Source organism: Eriocheir sinensis, chromosome 47 (assembly GCF_024679095.1).
Source record: "Eriocheir sinensis breed Jianghai 21 chromosome 47, ASM2467909v1, whole genome shotgun sequence".
Classification (NCBI taxonomy): domain Eukaryota; kingdom Metazoa; phylum Arthropoda; class Malacostraca; order Decapoda; family Varunidae; genus Eriocheir; species Eriocheir sinensis.
In genome coordinates this window covers 1,127,098-1,144,597 of record NC_066555.1, presented here as the reverse complement: position 1 = coordinate 1,144,597, position 17,500 = coordinate 1,127,098, and the positions used below count along the sequence as shown (strand labels likewise).

General features: G+C 43.6%; 1 protein-coding gene across 1 annotated transcript; it reads right to left on the bottom strand.

The window, feature by feature from the left end:
* Window positions 1–7,624: 7,624 nt before the first annotated feature.
* On the bottom strand, window positions 7,625–16,027 carry LOC126981235 (cytokine receptor-like factor 3). Its single transcript, XM_050832094.1, has 10 exons — window positions 15,870–16,027; window positions 14,614–14,844; window positions 14,003–14,122; window positions 13,142–13,311; window positions 12,155–12,338; window positions 11,302–11,545; window positions 10,737–10,870; window positions 9,743–9,854; window positions 9,367–9,500; window positions 7,625–9,194 (listed from the first exon to the last, which is right to left on the bottom strand). The coding sequence occupies exons 2-10, from the start codon at window positions 14,842–14,844 to the stop codon at window positions 9,102–9,104; spliced, it is 1,422 nt and encodes a 473-aa protein (XP_050688051.1). The 5' UTR covers window positions 15,870–16,027; the 3' UTR covers window positions 7,625–9,101.
* Between the last annotated feature and the right edge of the window lie 1,473 nt (window positions 16,028–17,500).

Here is a 17,500-nt window from a genome sequence, read left to right as displayed (position 1 = left end):
TCGCGGTAACAAAGTTTGGGTTAAAAAAAATTCATATAGGCATAAGTTTTCTCTCTTTCTTAGTAACAGCCAACACAAGGAGGTCCATACAGGCTTAATTAGTGTTCTCTCTCCTCTCGGTAACATAAGTCAGGGTAGGGAGCACACACACACACACACACACACACACACACACACACACACACACACTAAGGAATGGAGCTCAATCTTGCCCACATCACCACAGCGTCACAAATATATTTCTCGGAACGCTGTTTAAGACTCGATCCAATTGTCAGAGAATTAAACTTGCACAAACACATACACACACAAACACATACACACACACACACATACACACACATACGCACATACACTTTTTTTCATATTTATTTGTACAGAGACACCTTCAATAGAAATTATTATGTAGTACTTTATTCCATGACACACACACACACACACACACACACACAGCAATATATATCCGTAATAACAAATTCTCACTTTTCACTAAAAAAAATTACATGGGCGTGTGTTTCTCTCTGTCTCTTTCTCTCTCTCCCTCCATAATGCAAAAAAGTCTGTAACAATAACAATAACAATAATGATAATAATAATAATAATGATAAGTAATACTATGTCGATTTCTTGTTTAATTAATATGAGATTTTTGTGCATTTGTCGTAATTGTGTGTTTTTTATATATATTTATTTTGTGCATAGTTCTGTGTTTTTCTGTGCATATTTTTGTTGTTTTTGTTTTTTGTGCAATGGTATATAATTTTTTTTCTGGCAGTGTGAACGCAGACAGACAGACAGACAGACAGACAGACAGACAGACACAGACAGGCAGACTAGTAAATTTTCAACACATATTTTTGGCATTTAATACATTTCTTCTTCTTTTTTTTTGGGGGGGGGACAGGGCAGAATACGGACATCATTACCCTGTTCTGAATATGTTTTGTTTCTCTAAATACTTTGCACATCTTAATATATACTTCTTTCCGTGAGTTTCTGGGTCCTGCTTTTCATGGGGGGGGTTTTCCTGTGGTTTCCTGAGTTGTTTTCATGCACTTTTTCTTTCTTTTTCTTAATCTTCTTGGCACATGTTAATTTTTTTTTTTCTTGTCCTAGATGAGAGTTTTTGTTATGCATATTTATTTTTTTTGCTTTTCAGTCTCAGGTTCACTATACTTTTTAATTTTCTCTTCGCTTGTTTTCCTTTCCAGTTTTACAATACCTGTTTTAGACACCTCTATTTATTTTTCTTCCTCTTTAGTCTCCAAAAACCTTCATTACTACACTGGCAAGCCTTTTTCCACTTCTTCAATACCTGCTTCCTACACCTGTATTTTTTTTTTTTTTTTTTCTTTTCTTTAGTCTCCCAGAACCTTCACTCCTTTTCCAGTTCTTCAATACCTGCTTCCTACACCTGTATTTTTTTCTTCTTCTTTACTCTCCCAGAACCTTCATACTGGCTTGTCTTTTTTTTTCTAGTATATTTTCCTCTCTGTTTTTTTCTATTTTTTTATGTCTTTAATTTGTCTATCTTTCTTTTTCTCTTTCTACACCTTTTTTTTTTCCTTCTTCTTTACTCTCCCAGAACCTTCATTACTAAACAGGCTGGTCTTTCTTTCTCTCCTTTTTTCCCATTTTTTTATGTCTTAAATTTGTCTTTCTTTTTTCTTCTCTCCTTCTTTTTCTCTGTTCCGTTATCACCACTCACTGCCTCTTCTCCCTCGTCACTTATCTTCACATTTTTCCCGTCATCTTTTTTATCCGCTCTTCACAACCTATTTCTTCATCTCTTGTTTTCTCCAGGACATTCTCTACCTTCTCCTTTTCAGTCTCTCTTTCACTCCAACCTTACTTTCTCTTTATAATCTTATCTTTAACCCGGTAGCCGCGGGGATCATGTTTCTCAAAGGTCCCTCTAAGCGAGAAAAATGAGGAAAAATCATCACTCACGCAAACCATTTCATAATATATATATCAACGCATATGTGATCAGTTTACGCATCATCTGTTTTGGGGGGTTTATATCATGGCACAAATTTGGCCCGTCGCTGCTACTGGGTTAATCTTTCCTCATCACATTTTACTTCTATTTGCAGCCTTTCCTCTTTTTTCTCAGTGTCTCATTCTCTCTGGTCTCCTTTTCTGACCCTGTTCTTATCACTACAACATATTTTTCTCTCTTTCTCTTCTTCTCCTCTTTATCAGTCTCTTCTTCTGCTATTCTGCCGTTTTCAGATCTTACGCATTCTCTCTTCTTTTGTCTCGTTCTTTATCTTTCTCCTCTTTCACAATCTCTCTTCTTCCTCCTGCTTCTGTCTTTATGCCTTTCTCTTCATCAGCAATCTCTCTTCTGTCTTTCCATCTTTCTCGTCTCTCACTATCTCTCCTCTTCTGTCTCCTCTTCTTGTCATTCTGTCTCTCACTCAAAAACATTCCCTTTCCTTTCTTCCTATCCTCACTACTCCCTCTCTCCCTCTCTCTCTCAGATCTTTCTTTCAATCTCACTCTTATATTAATTTTCACAGTAACGGAAGCAGCTCAAGGGCCAAAGATATAAAAATGATAACAAGAATAAAAGTCCGCTGGGCCCTCTTCCGATCTCCGCTTCTTCTAATAATAATAAAAATTCTCCTTACCATAAACATTACCAAACACACACACACACACATATAGATAGAACTTTTAACATCACCACAAAGTTCAATATATATAAAAACCTAGAGAGCCACGAACACACACACACACACACACACACAAAGGAAGGAAGAGAGGGAGGGAGGGAGGGAGGAAGGAGTTAAAAGTAAGGATGTTTCTTGATATATATTATGCAAAACAGTCCTGGAGATCATGTATTTGTGAGTGAGTGAATGAGAGAAGATGTGTGTGTGTGTGTGTTTTGAGTGAGTGAGTGAATTGATTGAGAAATGGCATATGTGTGTGACCTATAGGATGAGTGAGTGAGCAAGAGAAGGAACTGTGTGTGTGTGTTTTGAGTGAGTGAGTGAATTGATTGAGAAATGGCATATGTGTGTGTGACCTATAGGATGAGTGAGTGAGTGAGTGAGAACAGGATGAGTGAGTGAGTGAGTGAGAACCAGTCTTTCAAATGAGATTATAAAAAGCATGACAAACTACTCATATACGACTTTTCTTTCACCAGTAATAGTAGTAGTAGTAGTAGTAGTAGTAGTAGTAGTAGTAGTAGTAATAGTAGTAGTAGGACCATTCCATTTCCTTTCATTCCTTATAATCACAAAAAAACATTATATTATTCTTTTTTCATCACATATTGTTGTCTTGTCCATTCTTTACATAAAAACAACAGCACCAACAGACAAACAGAGGAAGGAAGGAAGGAAGGAAGGAAGGGAGCAGAGGGAGGGAGATAGGAAGGAAGGAAGGAAGGAAGGAAGGGAGGGGAGGAAGGAAGGAAGGGAGGGGAGGAAGGAAGGAAGCAGAGGGAGGGAGATAGGAAGGAAGGAAGGGAGCAGAGGGAGGGAGATAGGAAGGAAGGGAAGGGAAGGGAAGGGAAGGGAAGGAAGGAAGGAAGGAAGCAGAGGGAGGGTGATGGGAAGGAAGGAAAGGGGGAAGGGAGAGATCAAGGGAGAGAATGGGAAAGAGAGGAAGAAAGAAGGGAAGGTGATAGGGAGAGAGAAAGGGAGGGAGAGAGAAAGGAAGGGTGTACAGAGTCAATTTTCGAAACAGTAGAATAGAATAGAGAGAGAAAGGGAGGGAGGGAGAGAGAGTAGGGAGGAAAGGAAGGGAAGGAGAGAAGGAAGGAAGGGAGGGAGATAACCAGCACTCGTAAATGTTAAAAAAAAAGTATATATATATATTATGTAAAATGTAAACACACACACACACACACACACACACACACACACACACACACACACACACACACACACACATTAAAAAAGGAGGTGGTGGGCTGGCCGGCTGTATTATTCAAACTTATTATTTTTTTCTACATTTCCTGACTCTATGAATGATGATATGCAGTGAATGAATGCATGAATGAATGATATGCTTAGTTAATATAATGTACGCTATCATATATTTCTTGCGCTCCCTGTATAAATTTAGCGGGCTCAACTATGTCCGTATAATAGCTTTTGCAGAAGAGAAATGAATGAATGTATGAATGAATATATATTTTTTCTTTCATAATATACTTCATGATAATATTTTTGCACTCAATTCACACATATTTTTTTTAGCTAACTGTGTATGTTAATTCATCCATATATATTTCCCTAACAATTTCCTATTATAATATCCTTTGCAATCAGTGTACTACTAAACGTTTAATCAGACCAGACATGAATGAATCAATAATGTATAATATACTTCACATGTTTGCACCCAATTCTTGTATATATATTTGCCTAACAATGTCCTATGATAACCTGGACCATCATTTTGCTAGACATCTAACCAGACCAGGGCAGATATGAATGAATGAGTAACTTATATATTTCTTTCTATATTTCTTCGTGATCATGTTTGAACCCAATTCTTGTATATATATTTGCCTAACAATGTTCTATGATAACCTGGGCCATCATTTTGCTAGACATCAAACCAGACCAGGGCAGATATCAATGAATGAGTAACTTATATATTTCTTTCTATATTTCTTCGTGATCATGTTTGAACCCAATTCTTGTATATATATTTGCCTAACAATTTCCTATGATAACCTCGACCATCATTTTGCTAAACATCAAACCAGACCAGGGCAGATATGAATGAATAAGTGATATATTTCTTTTTATAATCTACAGCATGAGACACCTAATTTTCTTTTGCCATGTCAAGAGAAGATGGCGCCACTATAAACACTTGCCTGCACCACAACGGGCTGGGCTGACTACCATCCAGGCCCCTCGCAACCCTACCAGTGCTACAGGCGCAGACGTAAAAAAAAGAAGAAAAAAAATATTGTAAGCTTTTCTGTAACCTTTTCGCTGAACATTTACTAACCAGAACAGACGTGAATGGATTAGTGATATATTTCTTTTCTCTTCTCTCTCTGGTCTCTCTCTATCTGACATTTCTTTTCACAATCCACTACAACATTAAACCACAGCAGACATGAATGGCTTAGTGATATATTTCTTTTCTCTCTCTGGTCTCTCTCTATCTGACATTTCTTTTCACAATCCACTACAACATTAAACCAGAACAGACATGAATGGCTTAGTGATATATTTCTTTTCTCTCTCTGGTCTCTCTCTATCTGACATTTCTTTTCACAATCCACTACAACATTAAACCAGAACTGACATGAATGGCTTAGTGATATATTTCTCTTCTCTCTCTATCTGACATTTCTTTTCACAATCCACTACAACATTAAACCAGAACTGACATGAATGGCTTAGTGATATATTTCTCTTCTCTCTCTATCTGACATTTCTTTTCACAATCCACTACAACATTAAACCAGAACTGACATGAATGGCTTAGTGATATACTTCTCTCTCTATCTGACATTTCTTTTCACAATCCACTACAACATTAAACCAGAACAGACATGAATGGCTTAGTGATATATTTCTCTTCTCTCTCTATCTGACATTTCTTTTCACAATCCACTTCAACATTAAACCAGGACAGACATGAATGAATTAGTGATAGATTTATTTTATCTTCTCTCTCTTGTCTCTGATTTTCTCTACTCTTCTCTCTTTTCTTTTTACAATCTACTACATGACAATATATTTCTGCCCTCAGTTCATGTATATAGTCTTGATAGCCTGTGCACTGCCTTCCATCACTGCCTCCCTTCACTGTATAGTTTTCACAGGACTTAAGACACTATTAGTATTTTTTCTGGCACTGTTGTTGACTATATCATTGCTAGTATCTATTGCTGTACTAATTGTCTATCTACTCTTATGATTCTTTGTTGTTGGCTACCTCTTATCGCTAATCTATTGCTCTACTGTCTATCTACTATTCAATATCTAAGTCTATTTATCATTACTATTCTTTATTTGCTGTTGGGTGTCATCACTACTCTATCATTGTTGTAACTCTATATTTCTCAACATAACACTATATATGCTTCACTATCATTCAATCTACTGCTGTACTAACTCGCTATTACTCAGCATAACACTATATTTTTCACTACAGTATTTCATCACTATTAAAAACTTGCATTACCACGTCTGTCTACTTGAAGTCCGACTCAGCCGTGAAGTCAGGTTGGGCGCGGCCTGCACGGGGAATTCCCTGGTCATAGCGCCGCCAAATCTTACTTAACCCGTCCGCTGTGATTGCCACGGATTTTGCCTTCACTGGTAGCCTGGTAACATATAGTCCCAGGTCTTTCTTTGCCTCTGTGGTGGATAGTGGAGTGTTTCCCATGTGGTATTAGTAAGCTGGATATCCCCTCCCAAGGCACATGACTTTACATTTTTCTTCACTGAATTGTAGCAGCCACTTCTTGCTCCATTTTTGTAGCTTGGTGAGGTCTTCTTGTAGGAAATCCGTAGCCAAGGGGTTAACGTTTACAGAATATGTGTCGCTCCCTGCTGAAGTGAGATAAGCGACATAGGGGTCCATCTTGAGATATCCCTTGTCTTGCATTGACCAACTATTCAGGCAGGCATTCTGAGGCAACTTTTCAAACTAAAATTCAGAGACGTTTTGGCATCTTGGACACCTCTCCTCCCGAAACTGACCCCTCTTTCAGCCACCTCTTTGGATTCTTTTTAGGAGCAGCGAGTAGCGGGCTTTTTTTTCTTACTGTTTCCTTTTTTTGTGCCCTTGAGCTGTCTCCTTTGTTGTAATTACAGTCAATTTTTTTTCACACACATGCCTCGGAAAAGTGCAGAAACGCCAAACCTCAATCGCAATTTTCTCGTTTTCTTGTGTGTTGCTTACCTCACTTTAGTGCCACATATTTGACGCACAGGTCGGTATTCTCAGACCCTTCCCCTCTCACGTCAACTACTTCCTAAGTCCGAAAAGGAGAGTAATCGGGTTTTCACTGGTGTTTTATCACATTCATGGTACAGAAGAACGGTCAAACTACCACTAGGGACATTAAAGTGCGTCTGGAAATGCCCCAAACGCCTACAAAATCCCTGTCAAATGTGTGTGATGGGGGAGGGCGAGATCTTTAAGAATATGACCCACACTTTCAAATAGTGCACAGCTGGCATGTGAGGGGGAGAGGGATGTACAGGGGGGGCTGGCAGCGCTGTGAGGGTTTTCAGGCTTGACGCACAACTTCAAATCCAGTCTGAAGATGACATGTGAGGGAGGGAGGGATGTTCCGAGGGGGATGTGGCAGAGCTGTGAGAGGAGGTTCAGGCTTGACGCACAACTTCATATAGTTCGCAGCTGACATACGAGGGGGAGAGGGATGCATTGGGGTTATTTAGGAAGTACAAAAATGTCATGTGAGGGAGGAAGGGATGTTCTGGGGGGGCTGTGGCAGAGCTGTGAGGTGGTTCAGGCTCGATGCACAGTTTCATATAGTACACAGTTGCCATACGAGGGGGAGAGGGATGTATTGGGGTTATTTAGCAGTGCCGTGAAGAGGTTCGGAGCCCGCCCAATCTGACTTCACATTTGTGCCGGACTGTAATTCCTCCTCCTCCTCCTCATCTTTTTCACTACCTACTAAGCAATTTTTTTTTGTTCATTATTTATATTACTATCGCTGAATTATTATGCGACTTAAATACTTGTCATTACTGTGTGTATTAATTGATTCTCCCTTTTTTTTTACATAAATATATACTTCATTTTTTTTCTTTCGTCGCTATGGAATGTTTCACCGAGTCAGTTTCGTGTTTTCTTCCGACGTCTAAAAACACTCAACACAAAAAATAATAATAATAATAAATATAAATAAATAAACAAATGAAATTATAAAAAGAAATAAAAAAAACATACATCAGCCTTTCTTTCTTTAGACGCACAAACAAACACACTCACAATAACAACAAACAAACAAACAAACAAAGTCGCACTCGAAACAGAATAAGTCCGTTCCGTCAAGTGATTCAACCCTCCCCTTATCCCCCACCCACCCCCAACCCCCTTCCATTTCTCTATCTCTATCTCTCATCGTCCTTCCATCCTGCACCGAGATTACTGAAGTGGTGACGATGATGGTGATGATGATGATGATGGAGAGTGAAAAGAAAATGTTTATGGTGATGAGGCAGGGAGTGGTGGAATTAGGAGGTATAGTGAGGTAGCAGTTAGTGATGAAAGTGATGATGATGATGGTGATGATAAGAGATTCCTGATTAATATTAAAATACATGGCACTGAGTAAGTCTTGTCATGGGGTAAAAGGAGGTAGGGAGGGAGGGGGAGAGGAGAGGGTGGGAAGGAGAGAGGGAAAGGGAAGGGAAGGGAAGGAGGGAAAGCGAAGGGAAGAAGAATGAGAGAGAGAGAGAGAGAGAGAGAGAGAGAAAAACAACAACATATAAGCAAGAATGAAAGTCTCCCATTCAATCAAACATCTGGCGTCAAAACTCACACAATCCGGCAAATGGAAAAGGGTGAGGAGAAGGGTGATAAGAGTGCAGAGGAGGGTGAGAAAGCAGGGAAGACAGGGTGATTAGGGGTCAGGAAGGGGATGAACAGGGTGGAAAGGATACATAGGGGAAGGAAAAAGGTGATTAGGGTGAGGAGGCAGGGTGAGAAGGGTGAGGAACAGGGTGAGTTAGGCAAGGAAAAGGGTGAGAAATCAGAGGAGAGAAGGGTGAGGAAAAGAGGCAAAGGGCAATAAGGGTGAGGAAAAGGGTGAAGAACAGGGTGAGAAGGCAGAGGAGGCAGGGTGACATGACAGAGGTGTTCAAAAGTATGCATGAAACAGGGAACAAGAATCACCCAGTCACCCTAACCAACACACACCCTAGGAAGAGAATCACCCAAATATCACCCTATCCAACACACACACCCTAGGAAGAGAATCACCCAAAGTCACCCTGACCAACACATACACCCTAGGAAGAGAATCACCCAAACATCACCCTATGCAACACACACCCAAGGAATAGAAATCACCCTAGCCAACACACAAACACACACACACACACACACACACACATGGGCCGCAACACACCCTAATGCACACTGATCCTCCAGCGCGGCTCCCCGAAGGACGCCACAAAGTAGAGGCCGTCCTGGGCACTTGGCACACCCCACTCGTATGTCACCTGCGAGAGAGAGAGAGAGAGAGGGAGAGGTGTGAGGTGCGGGGGTGAGGGAGAGGTTGGTATTCTTATACTAACACCACAACCTCTATGAAAACCTTACCAAATGTGGGTGGGAAAGTCCTGAAAGGTTTGAGAATATGGGACACACACACACACACACACACACACATACCTGCTTCTCCTGGCTCTCGATGTAGACTCGCACTTTGCTGGAGGACACTTTCTCCACGGCAAAGCTGACCTGCGACTTGTCCTGTATCGGGGGAAGGCGGGTGACGCGGCTCACCCCATCCAGGAACACACAGCCTGGGGGGAGGTGATAGTGATGAAGGGATACACAACACACATATCTATATAGAGAGTTTGATTTTACATATACAAACCAAGAATTTGCATTAGTGTTGGTAAAAACATATAAACTCAGAAACAAACTGGTCTTTTTACATGAGGCACCTCTGAAAACATACTCAAGTAAAATAAGTTACTCCCTGTACATGACAAAGAGAGTAAGCCAGGTAGGAACAAGGGTAAGGAGATGTGTGACTTACCCTGCGCGCTGAGGAAGAGAGTGCCGGGCAGCAGGAGGTGTTCTGGACCAGACACGGGGGCACAGCTGAGACCCAGACCCTCATCGCTGCAGCCGCCACCACCACTCAGGATCTGGGGGAGGAGAGGAAGCAGAAATAGTGAACCTTTACGTAACTGACTGCTCTTTCGGACACCTCTTCGGATTCTTTACAGGAGCAGCGAGTAGTGGGCTTTTTTTGTGCCCCTGTGCTGTCTCCTTTGCTGTAAAAAAAAAAGTCCTTACCTAGAGGAGCCTTATATCACCTTAGAACAAGACAACAGGCAAATATGAGCGTCAATCCTTAAGTAGAAGTGCCTTAACCCCTTGACTGTATTTCCTACATGAAGACCTCACCAAGTTACAGGAGTGGAGCAAAGAGTGGCTGCTACAATTCAGTGAAGAAAAATGTAAAGTCATGCACCTTGGGAGGGGAAATCTGGCATACCAATACCACATGGGAAACACTCCACTATCCACCACAGAGCCAGAGAAAGACCTGGGACTATATGTTACCAGGCTACCAGTGAAGGGATATCCAGCACACCAATACCACATGGGAAACACTCCACTATCCACCACAGAGGCAGAGAAAGACCAGGGACTATATGTTACCAGGCTACCAGTGAAGGGATATCCAGCACACCAATACCACATGGGAAACACTCCACTATCCACCACAGAGGCAGAGAAGGACCTGGGACTATATGTTACCAGGCTACCAGTGAAGGGATATCCAGCACACCAATACCACATGGGAAACACTCCACTATCCACCACAGAGCCAGAGAAAGACCAGGGACTATATGTTACCAGGTTACCAGTGAAGCCGAAATCCATGCCAATCGCAGCAGACGGGTTAAGAACAACAGACTAACGAGAACTTTAAGTCACCTCAGACCACAAAACAAAAGACAAAAGACTTACACAGGCCTTAAGAGTCACCCCAGACCTCAGACCCCAGTACCCTCACACACCTTGAAGAGGACCGAGGAGCCAGGCTTGAGCAGCAGCGCCTCGGAGTGTAGCACCTCCGGCTCACATGACATCTTGCACGCCAGCCGCCCCTCGTCAGCCACACTCCATCCGCTGTTACTGCTGGTGCTCCACTCTGTATGGTGAGGAAGGGGTGGGGTGGATGAGAGGGTGGAGTGGGTTTGTGTTGTTGTGTTTTGTGTGTTTGTTAATGTTAAGTGTGTTTGTGTTTTATCTATTGTTTGATTGTGACTGGCTTATTAAGTGGCAGATCAACCTAGTCTAACACAACACATAACAACCATAGATCAACCTAATTCACCGTGACCTAACCCAACCAACCTAACCTAACCCAAGACCAACTTAACCCAACCCAACCCAGATACGGACCAACCTAAACTAACCCAACCCAGCCTAAATACAAGTTACACAACCCAACACAACCACAGAGCAACCTAACCCAACCTAACCTAACCTAATAAAAGTAACACAAAACAAATAAAAACAAGGCAAACACAACCAGAACTATATACAACCCAACACAACACAACGCAACCCCAAACTAACTGAAGTGCGGCAGGCTGGTGGAGGCCGTCTGCACGAGGCTCCAGGGCCCGAAGGACGCCGCGCCCTCCCGCCGCGACGCCACCCGCAGGAGGTAGCTCTCGCCCGCTCGCAGGTCCCGCAGCAGGAAGGAGTAGTCGGGCCCCTCGTACTTGCGGGAGAAGATGGCACTGTGGGGGTCGGTGGCACCTGTGTTGCTGAGCTCAAGGCAGAACTCAAGGCCCTCGTCTGACACATCCTCATCCACCTGGGGAAGATGAGGGTGTTGAGGGGAGGGGGAGAGGGTGATGTGAAAGGGGGGAGGATAGGGTTAGAGGTATACACACACAAACACACATCTTTGTCCACTTGGGAACGGCGAGGATATTAAGGGAGGGGAATATGGGGGTGTGGAAATGGTCACACACACACTCATACACATATACAAACACACACACACACACTAACACATTCTCGTCCACTTGAAGAAGGATGGATAGGTGTTGATGGGAGGGAGAGTGAATGAGGGGAAGAGAAGGATGGGGTTAGTGAGGGCACACATATACAAACACACACACACACACACTAACACATTTTAGACCTACTGGGGAAGGGATGGGTGTTGAAGGAAGGGATATGGGGAAGAGATAGATGGAATGGGTGGTTAGGGGAAGACCTGGATATTAAGGGAAGGGAGGGAGGGGAAGGGAAGGACAAGACTGGGGGTTAGGGGGAAGATATGGGTGTTAAGGGAAGGGAGGGAGGGGAAGGGAAGGATGAGACTGAGGGTTAAGGGAAGAAGAGAAGTGATGTATGGAAGGGATGACTGAAGTTAGTAGTTAAACACACACTTACACACACACATACAAACACCCACCTCCTCCCAGGACACCAGCAGGGCACCAGGTTGCTCCACAATGTTGGTGATCTGTACAGGCCCCATGCGCGATACCCTGCCCGCCCTCCCCACCAGCTCCCGCACCTCCTCCCCCAGCGTGGGCTCTCGGGGGAACTCCACACTCACACTCGGCACCGCACACAATGCTGGCACTTCTGGTAGGCTGCGGAATGGGGTGGAACGGAGGTTAATGGAGAAAGGGTAAAAAAGGGGTTATGTGGGATGAAGGGATGGGGTGGAAGGCTACATAATGAGGTGGAATTGAGGTTACTGAAGGAATGTATACGGAGGGGTTATGGGGAGGTGGGAGAGTGAAGGGAATGGTTGTGATGGAATGGGGTGGAAGAATACATAACAGAGTGGATTTGAGGTTATTGAATGAATATGTGGGAAGGGGTTATGGAAGGTAGGAGAGTGAAGGGAATAGATGTGGTGGATTGGGTGGGGTGGAAGGATATAGAATGGGGTGAAATGTGGAGGTTAGTGAAGGAATGTGTGGGAAGAGGTTATGGGGAGAATGGTCATGGTGGGATGGGGTGGATAGATGTGGAGAAAGATGGAATTAGGATTAAGGAGTGACAGGTGGAAGGGTGGAAGAGAGTTTTATGGAGAGAATGGTAGAGATAGACAAAAAACTAATTATAATTGAATGAAGAACAAAGATGATGAATTAATTGGTAAAATAAATCAGAATAATGAAAAGCAACACACAGATAACCTCTCCTCTTCTTCCTTCTGCCCTTCCCCTCCCCCTTCCAACCTTCCCTTCCTGTCATTCTTTCCTTTCCCTTCACCTTTCCCATTTTTCCCTCCACCATTCCCCTCTTTCCCTCCTATCCATCCTTCCTCTTCACCCTTCACCCCTCTCCCACTTTCCTTTCATCCTTAACTACTTCCTCCCCCTTCCCTTCCTTCCCTTCCTCACCCTCCATCTTTCCCCTCCCCTCCCCTTCACCTCCCTCCCACCTGGTCATGGCGGCGGCCTCCTCCTGGAAGCGCAGCACTGTGTCACGCGCCATCACGCCGCTGTGCCGCTGCAGGCGCTGGCCCTGTGCCACCCGCTCGGCCGCCTCACCCACGCGCCCCGCCAGCTCCCGCCCGCACTGCTCCAGCGGCCCCAGCGCCTCCTCCTCCACCTGGGGAAGAACAGGGTGTGAGAGGAGTTGGTAGGGGTAAGTGAAGGTGTGGTAGGGTGTGTGGGGGTGGGTCAGGGTGTGGTGGGGTGTGTGAGGGTGTGTCTGAGTGTGGTAGCATGTGTGAGGGTGTGTTAAGCATGTATCAGGGTGAGTTAGGGTGCTTTAGGGTGTGTCAGGGTGCATGAGATTTTGCAGGGGGTCATAAATCTGTTTCCTAGCTCGTTTTCTTGTCAAATGGTAAATGTTTTTCTCTGTAAATTGGAAGAACAAGTATGTAGATGACACATACAAAAAAGCAATAGGAAAGAATCAATATCAAAGAGAAAACAAACAATAGTAGATACAAAAGAACCAACAGCTAAAATACATAGGCGAAAAACATTAGGGGAACATCAAAGGAGCTAAGAAAAACAAAACAACTAGGAAAACAAAAAAAGGAAAAACACTAACACAAAAAACAATAGCAATAGAACCCAAAAAACTACAGTACAAACAAACAGGTATAAAGAAGACACGCCGAAAGAACCGAGAAAGATAAAAAAAACAATAGCAAAAAAAAAAAAAAAGGGAAATGCACAAAAACGAATATAAGGAACCAAAAATACTACAACACAAACAAACAGGCATATACAAATAAAGATACACACACACACACACACACACACACACACACACACACACACACACACACCTCTGCCACCTCATCCAGTAACTGCTGCCGCCTCAGAGCCACGGCCTCGTGCACGGTGGCGAGAAAGGAGTCGAGCGCAGCGTTGATGGAGGCCTTGGTCTCCTCCGCACTGCTCCTCACCTGTGTTGGGAGGAGGAGAAGGAGGGTAGTGTGAGAGAGGAGGAGGAGATGAAGGGTAGTGTGAGGGAGGAGGAGGAGATGAAGGGTAGTGTGAGGGAGGAGGAAGAGGGTAGTGTGAGGGAGGAGGAAGAGGGTAGTGTGAGGGAGGAGAAAGAGGGTAGTGTGAGGGACAAGGATGAAGAGGAGGGTAGTGTGAGGGAGGCATATCCTTTCTCTATCCTTCAATTCAGGTCGGTATTCTGTATTCTTGGACACCTCCCTCTCTTAAATCAGTCACTTCTAAAGGCGAAAAAAGTAGTTAAATGCATCCCCATGAGTGTTTCTTTATGTTCATGGTGCAGAAACTTTGTCAGACTACCGCCAGGGTCATAAAACTACTCATGGAAGTGCCCACAACTCCTACGAAAGCCTTGTCAGATGCATGTGCTTGGGGGCCAATTTAAGGTTTAAGAATATGACCCTTTCACCTCTTTCTCTTGCCCCTGACAGACCTGTGTGGTGGCCTGCTCCAGCTGCTGGGAGAGTTGCTGGAGGTGGTGCTGGTGCTGCTGCAGGCTACCGATGGCGTCAACCAGGTCGTGTGACAGCTGGGTCTGTACGTGCCGCCGGTACTCCTCGCGCAGCCGCTCCCCCGTGGTGCTGCACCCTCCACCGCCACCACCATCACCACCACTGTTACCACCCACACCCCCGTCCTGCCCCTGCTGCTCCGAGTCTGACATCTGCGAGGTAAGTAAATATTTGGTTGGCTAGTAGCATGTAGGAATATGAGGTTTGATGAGGAATGTGAGGGAGGAGATAAGGTGGAGCTGAACTATAGACATACATGGCTTAGAGCTAACTGTGGATGATTCATAACAGGCGACATGCACCACACCCAGTAAGGCAGTAGACTCTGACATGGATTTGTACATCACTACTTCAATGACTGTTGTTTGGCATCAGTACAGGAAATGTTATGCAAGGCTGGCCTTATCCAGCACCTTCAAGATAACTTGCCACTGTAATGGCCATTTATATGAACAAGATTAGTTTTCTCCTCAATATTTAAAAGAGCACAGAAGCTCAGGATCAAAATACAGAAATGAAAATAAGTAGCATACAATGAATGAATCAATGAAAAATGTCTCTATTCTAGAAACACATCAAATCCTAATACAAACTTCCCATCAATTTTATTAAGATGAATCAAAAACTGCACACACAGTACAAGATTACCCAGAAAATGCACACACACACACACACACACACACACATAGTATATGTGTGTGTGTGTGTGTGTGAGCTAGCTCAGTGGATAAAGCCCTGACTGGTAGGTGGAGATTCCAGCCCTGCTCAGGCCAGGATTTTTCCGCTATCCAGGAGTGGTTACTGCCCCCCCTGGAGCAAGGGTGTGTGGTGTGGGGAGGCTGCGGCAACACCCTGAGATACACAATGATGAGCTTTGCCCTGATTTGGAGGACACTTGCCGGAGATGACCAACTTAGCTCGTGATTAGGCCGTGGGTGAATTACACACACACACACACACACACACACACACACACACACACGGCAGTCACCCTGGCCACACAGTCCCCGGCAGCCAGATCCAGCCCCAGCCTGGCAGGGCAGGGCGGCGGCACCAACGCGGAAACACTTCACCACACTTAAGATTCCAGCCCCCGCCACACCACACCAACCACCGCCTCCCCCGGCCTCCACACCCACGCCTGCACCACACAGCCTCGGCCCTGCCCTTGACCCACCTCGTGAGGACAGAATCACCCGGCCTGGGCTCTCTGCGGGGGAACACGATCAAAATAACACAGGAGCGAGGAGCAAGTGGGCGCCCGTGGCCATTGTTTACATCCACCACCACCTCGGGGCGGCCCTCCGTGATTCCGCCTTTCCTACGGTTATTTCGGTTATTTGACGGTAATTCAGGCTGGATTTGGCTGCTATTTCCTCAGGAGGGATTTAATGTATGATTGGTTATTTTTTAAAGGATATATCTACGGTTATTTCAGTTATTTTACGATGATTCACGCTGGATTTTGGGGTTTCTTTATTTTGGAGGATATTTTTTACGGTTATTTAAATTATTTTGCGGTGATTTAATGCTGGATTTGGGTGTGTCTTTAATTTTGGGGGTTTTATGTATGTTTTAAGTATTTCTTCAGAAGGTATGAGAGTCGTATTGAGGATTTGTTATTGTTTTTCTTACTGTTAATTCGATATATTTACGGTGAGTCATGCTGGATTTTTGTTATCTCTGTTGCGGTTTATTATATGTCTTTTGATGTCTTTCTTGTGTTTTTTAGGGTATATTAAGGTGGGAATAAGTGTTTGATGCAACCTATTGTCTACATCCGGTGGCGTGAAGATTCTCTCTCTCTCTCTCTCTCTCTCTCTCTCTCTCTCTCTCTCTCTCTCTCTCTCTCTACGTGACTCGGTGCAGAGAGAGAGAGAGAGAGAGAGAGAGAGGGCCATCAGTAACACCTTTGAACCCTTCAGTAGTGCCATTGATAAAGGCTTCCTGTAAAGAGATGAGTATAGACAGCCTCTCTCTCTCTCTCTCTCTCTCTCTCTCTCTCTCTCTCTGGTAGGAAAAAGGAGGAAAGGGGAATAAAAAAGGAGATGGGAGGAGAGGAAACTAGGGACAAATGGAGGGAGTTAGTGAGGAGAAAAAAAAGGGAGATATCGAGAAAGAGAAGGATCGAGGGAAGAAGCTATAATATAAGGAATGGAGGAAACTATTGGGAGGTGCAGGTGGAGGGAAAACTCGCGAGGGAGGGGGTGAGGTAGGGGTAGAGAGGGAGACAGCACACGGTTCATAATATAGTACATCATCATCATCATCATCATCATCATCATTGTCATCATCATCATTGTCATCATCATCATCATCATCATCATTGTCATCATCATCATCATCATCATTGTCATCATCATCATCATCATTGTCATCATCATCAGCAGCAGCAACAGCGGTTACTTGTGATGCACTTCAAGGCTCAGTTGTAGGTCCTCATATATATGTTTTTGATAAATATTATTAAAATATAAGTGACATTGAACGTTGTTGTGAGAAACCTCAATCCATACTTTTGTCGATGATTCAAATATCTTTCTTTTATCTTCTGTTTAATTAACGGAAAAAAGAACTATAAATAATGAACTAGTAAATTCATCCACTTGGATTAAAAGTAACATATATACTTTGAATTATAACAAAACTCATTATAGGATTTCCCATTCTTCCAGGAAGCTGCCATCTATTATCAATACCACAATGGGTGATGTAATATTAAAATAAGTAGATGAAGCAAAATTCTTAGGAATAATCATGACAATAAATTGAATTGGAAATCTCACTCAAAGTCTGTAAAAATGGAAC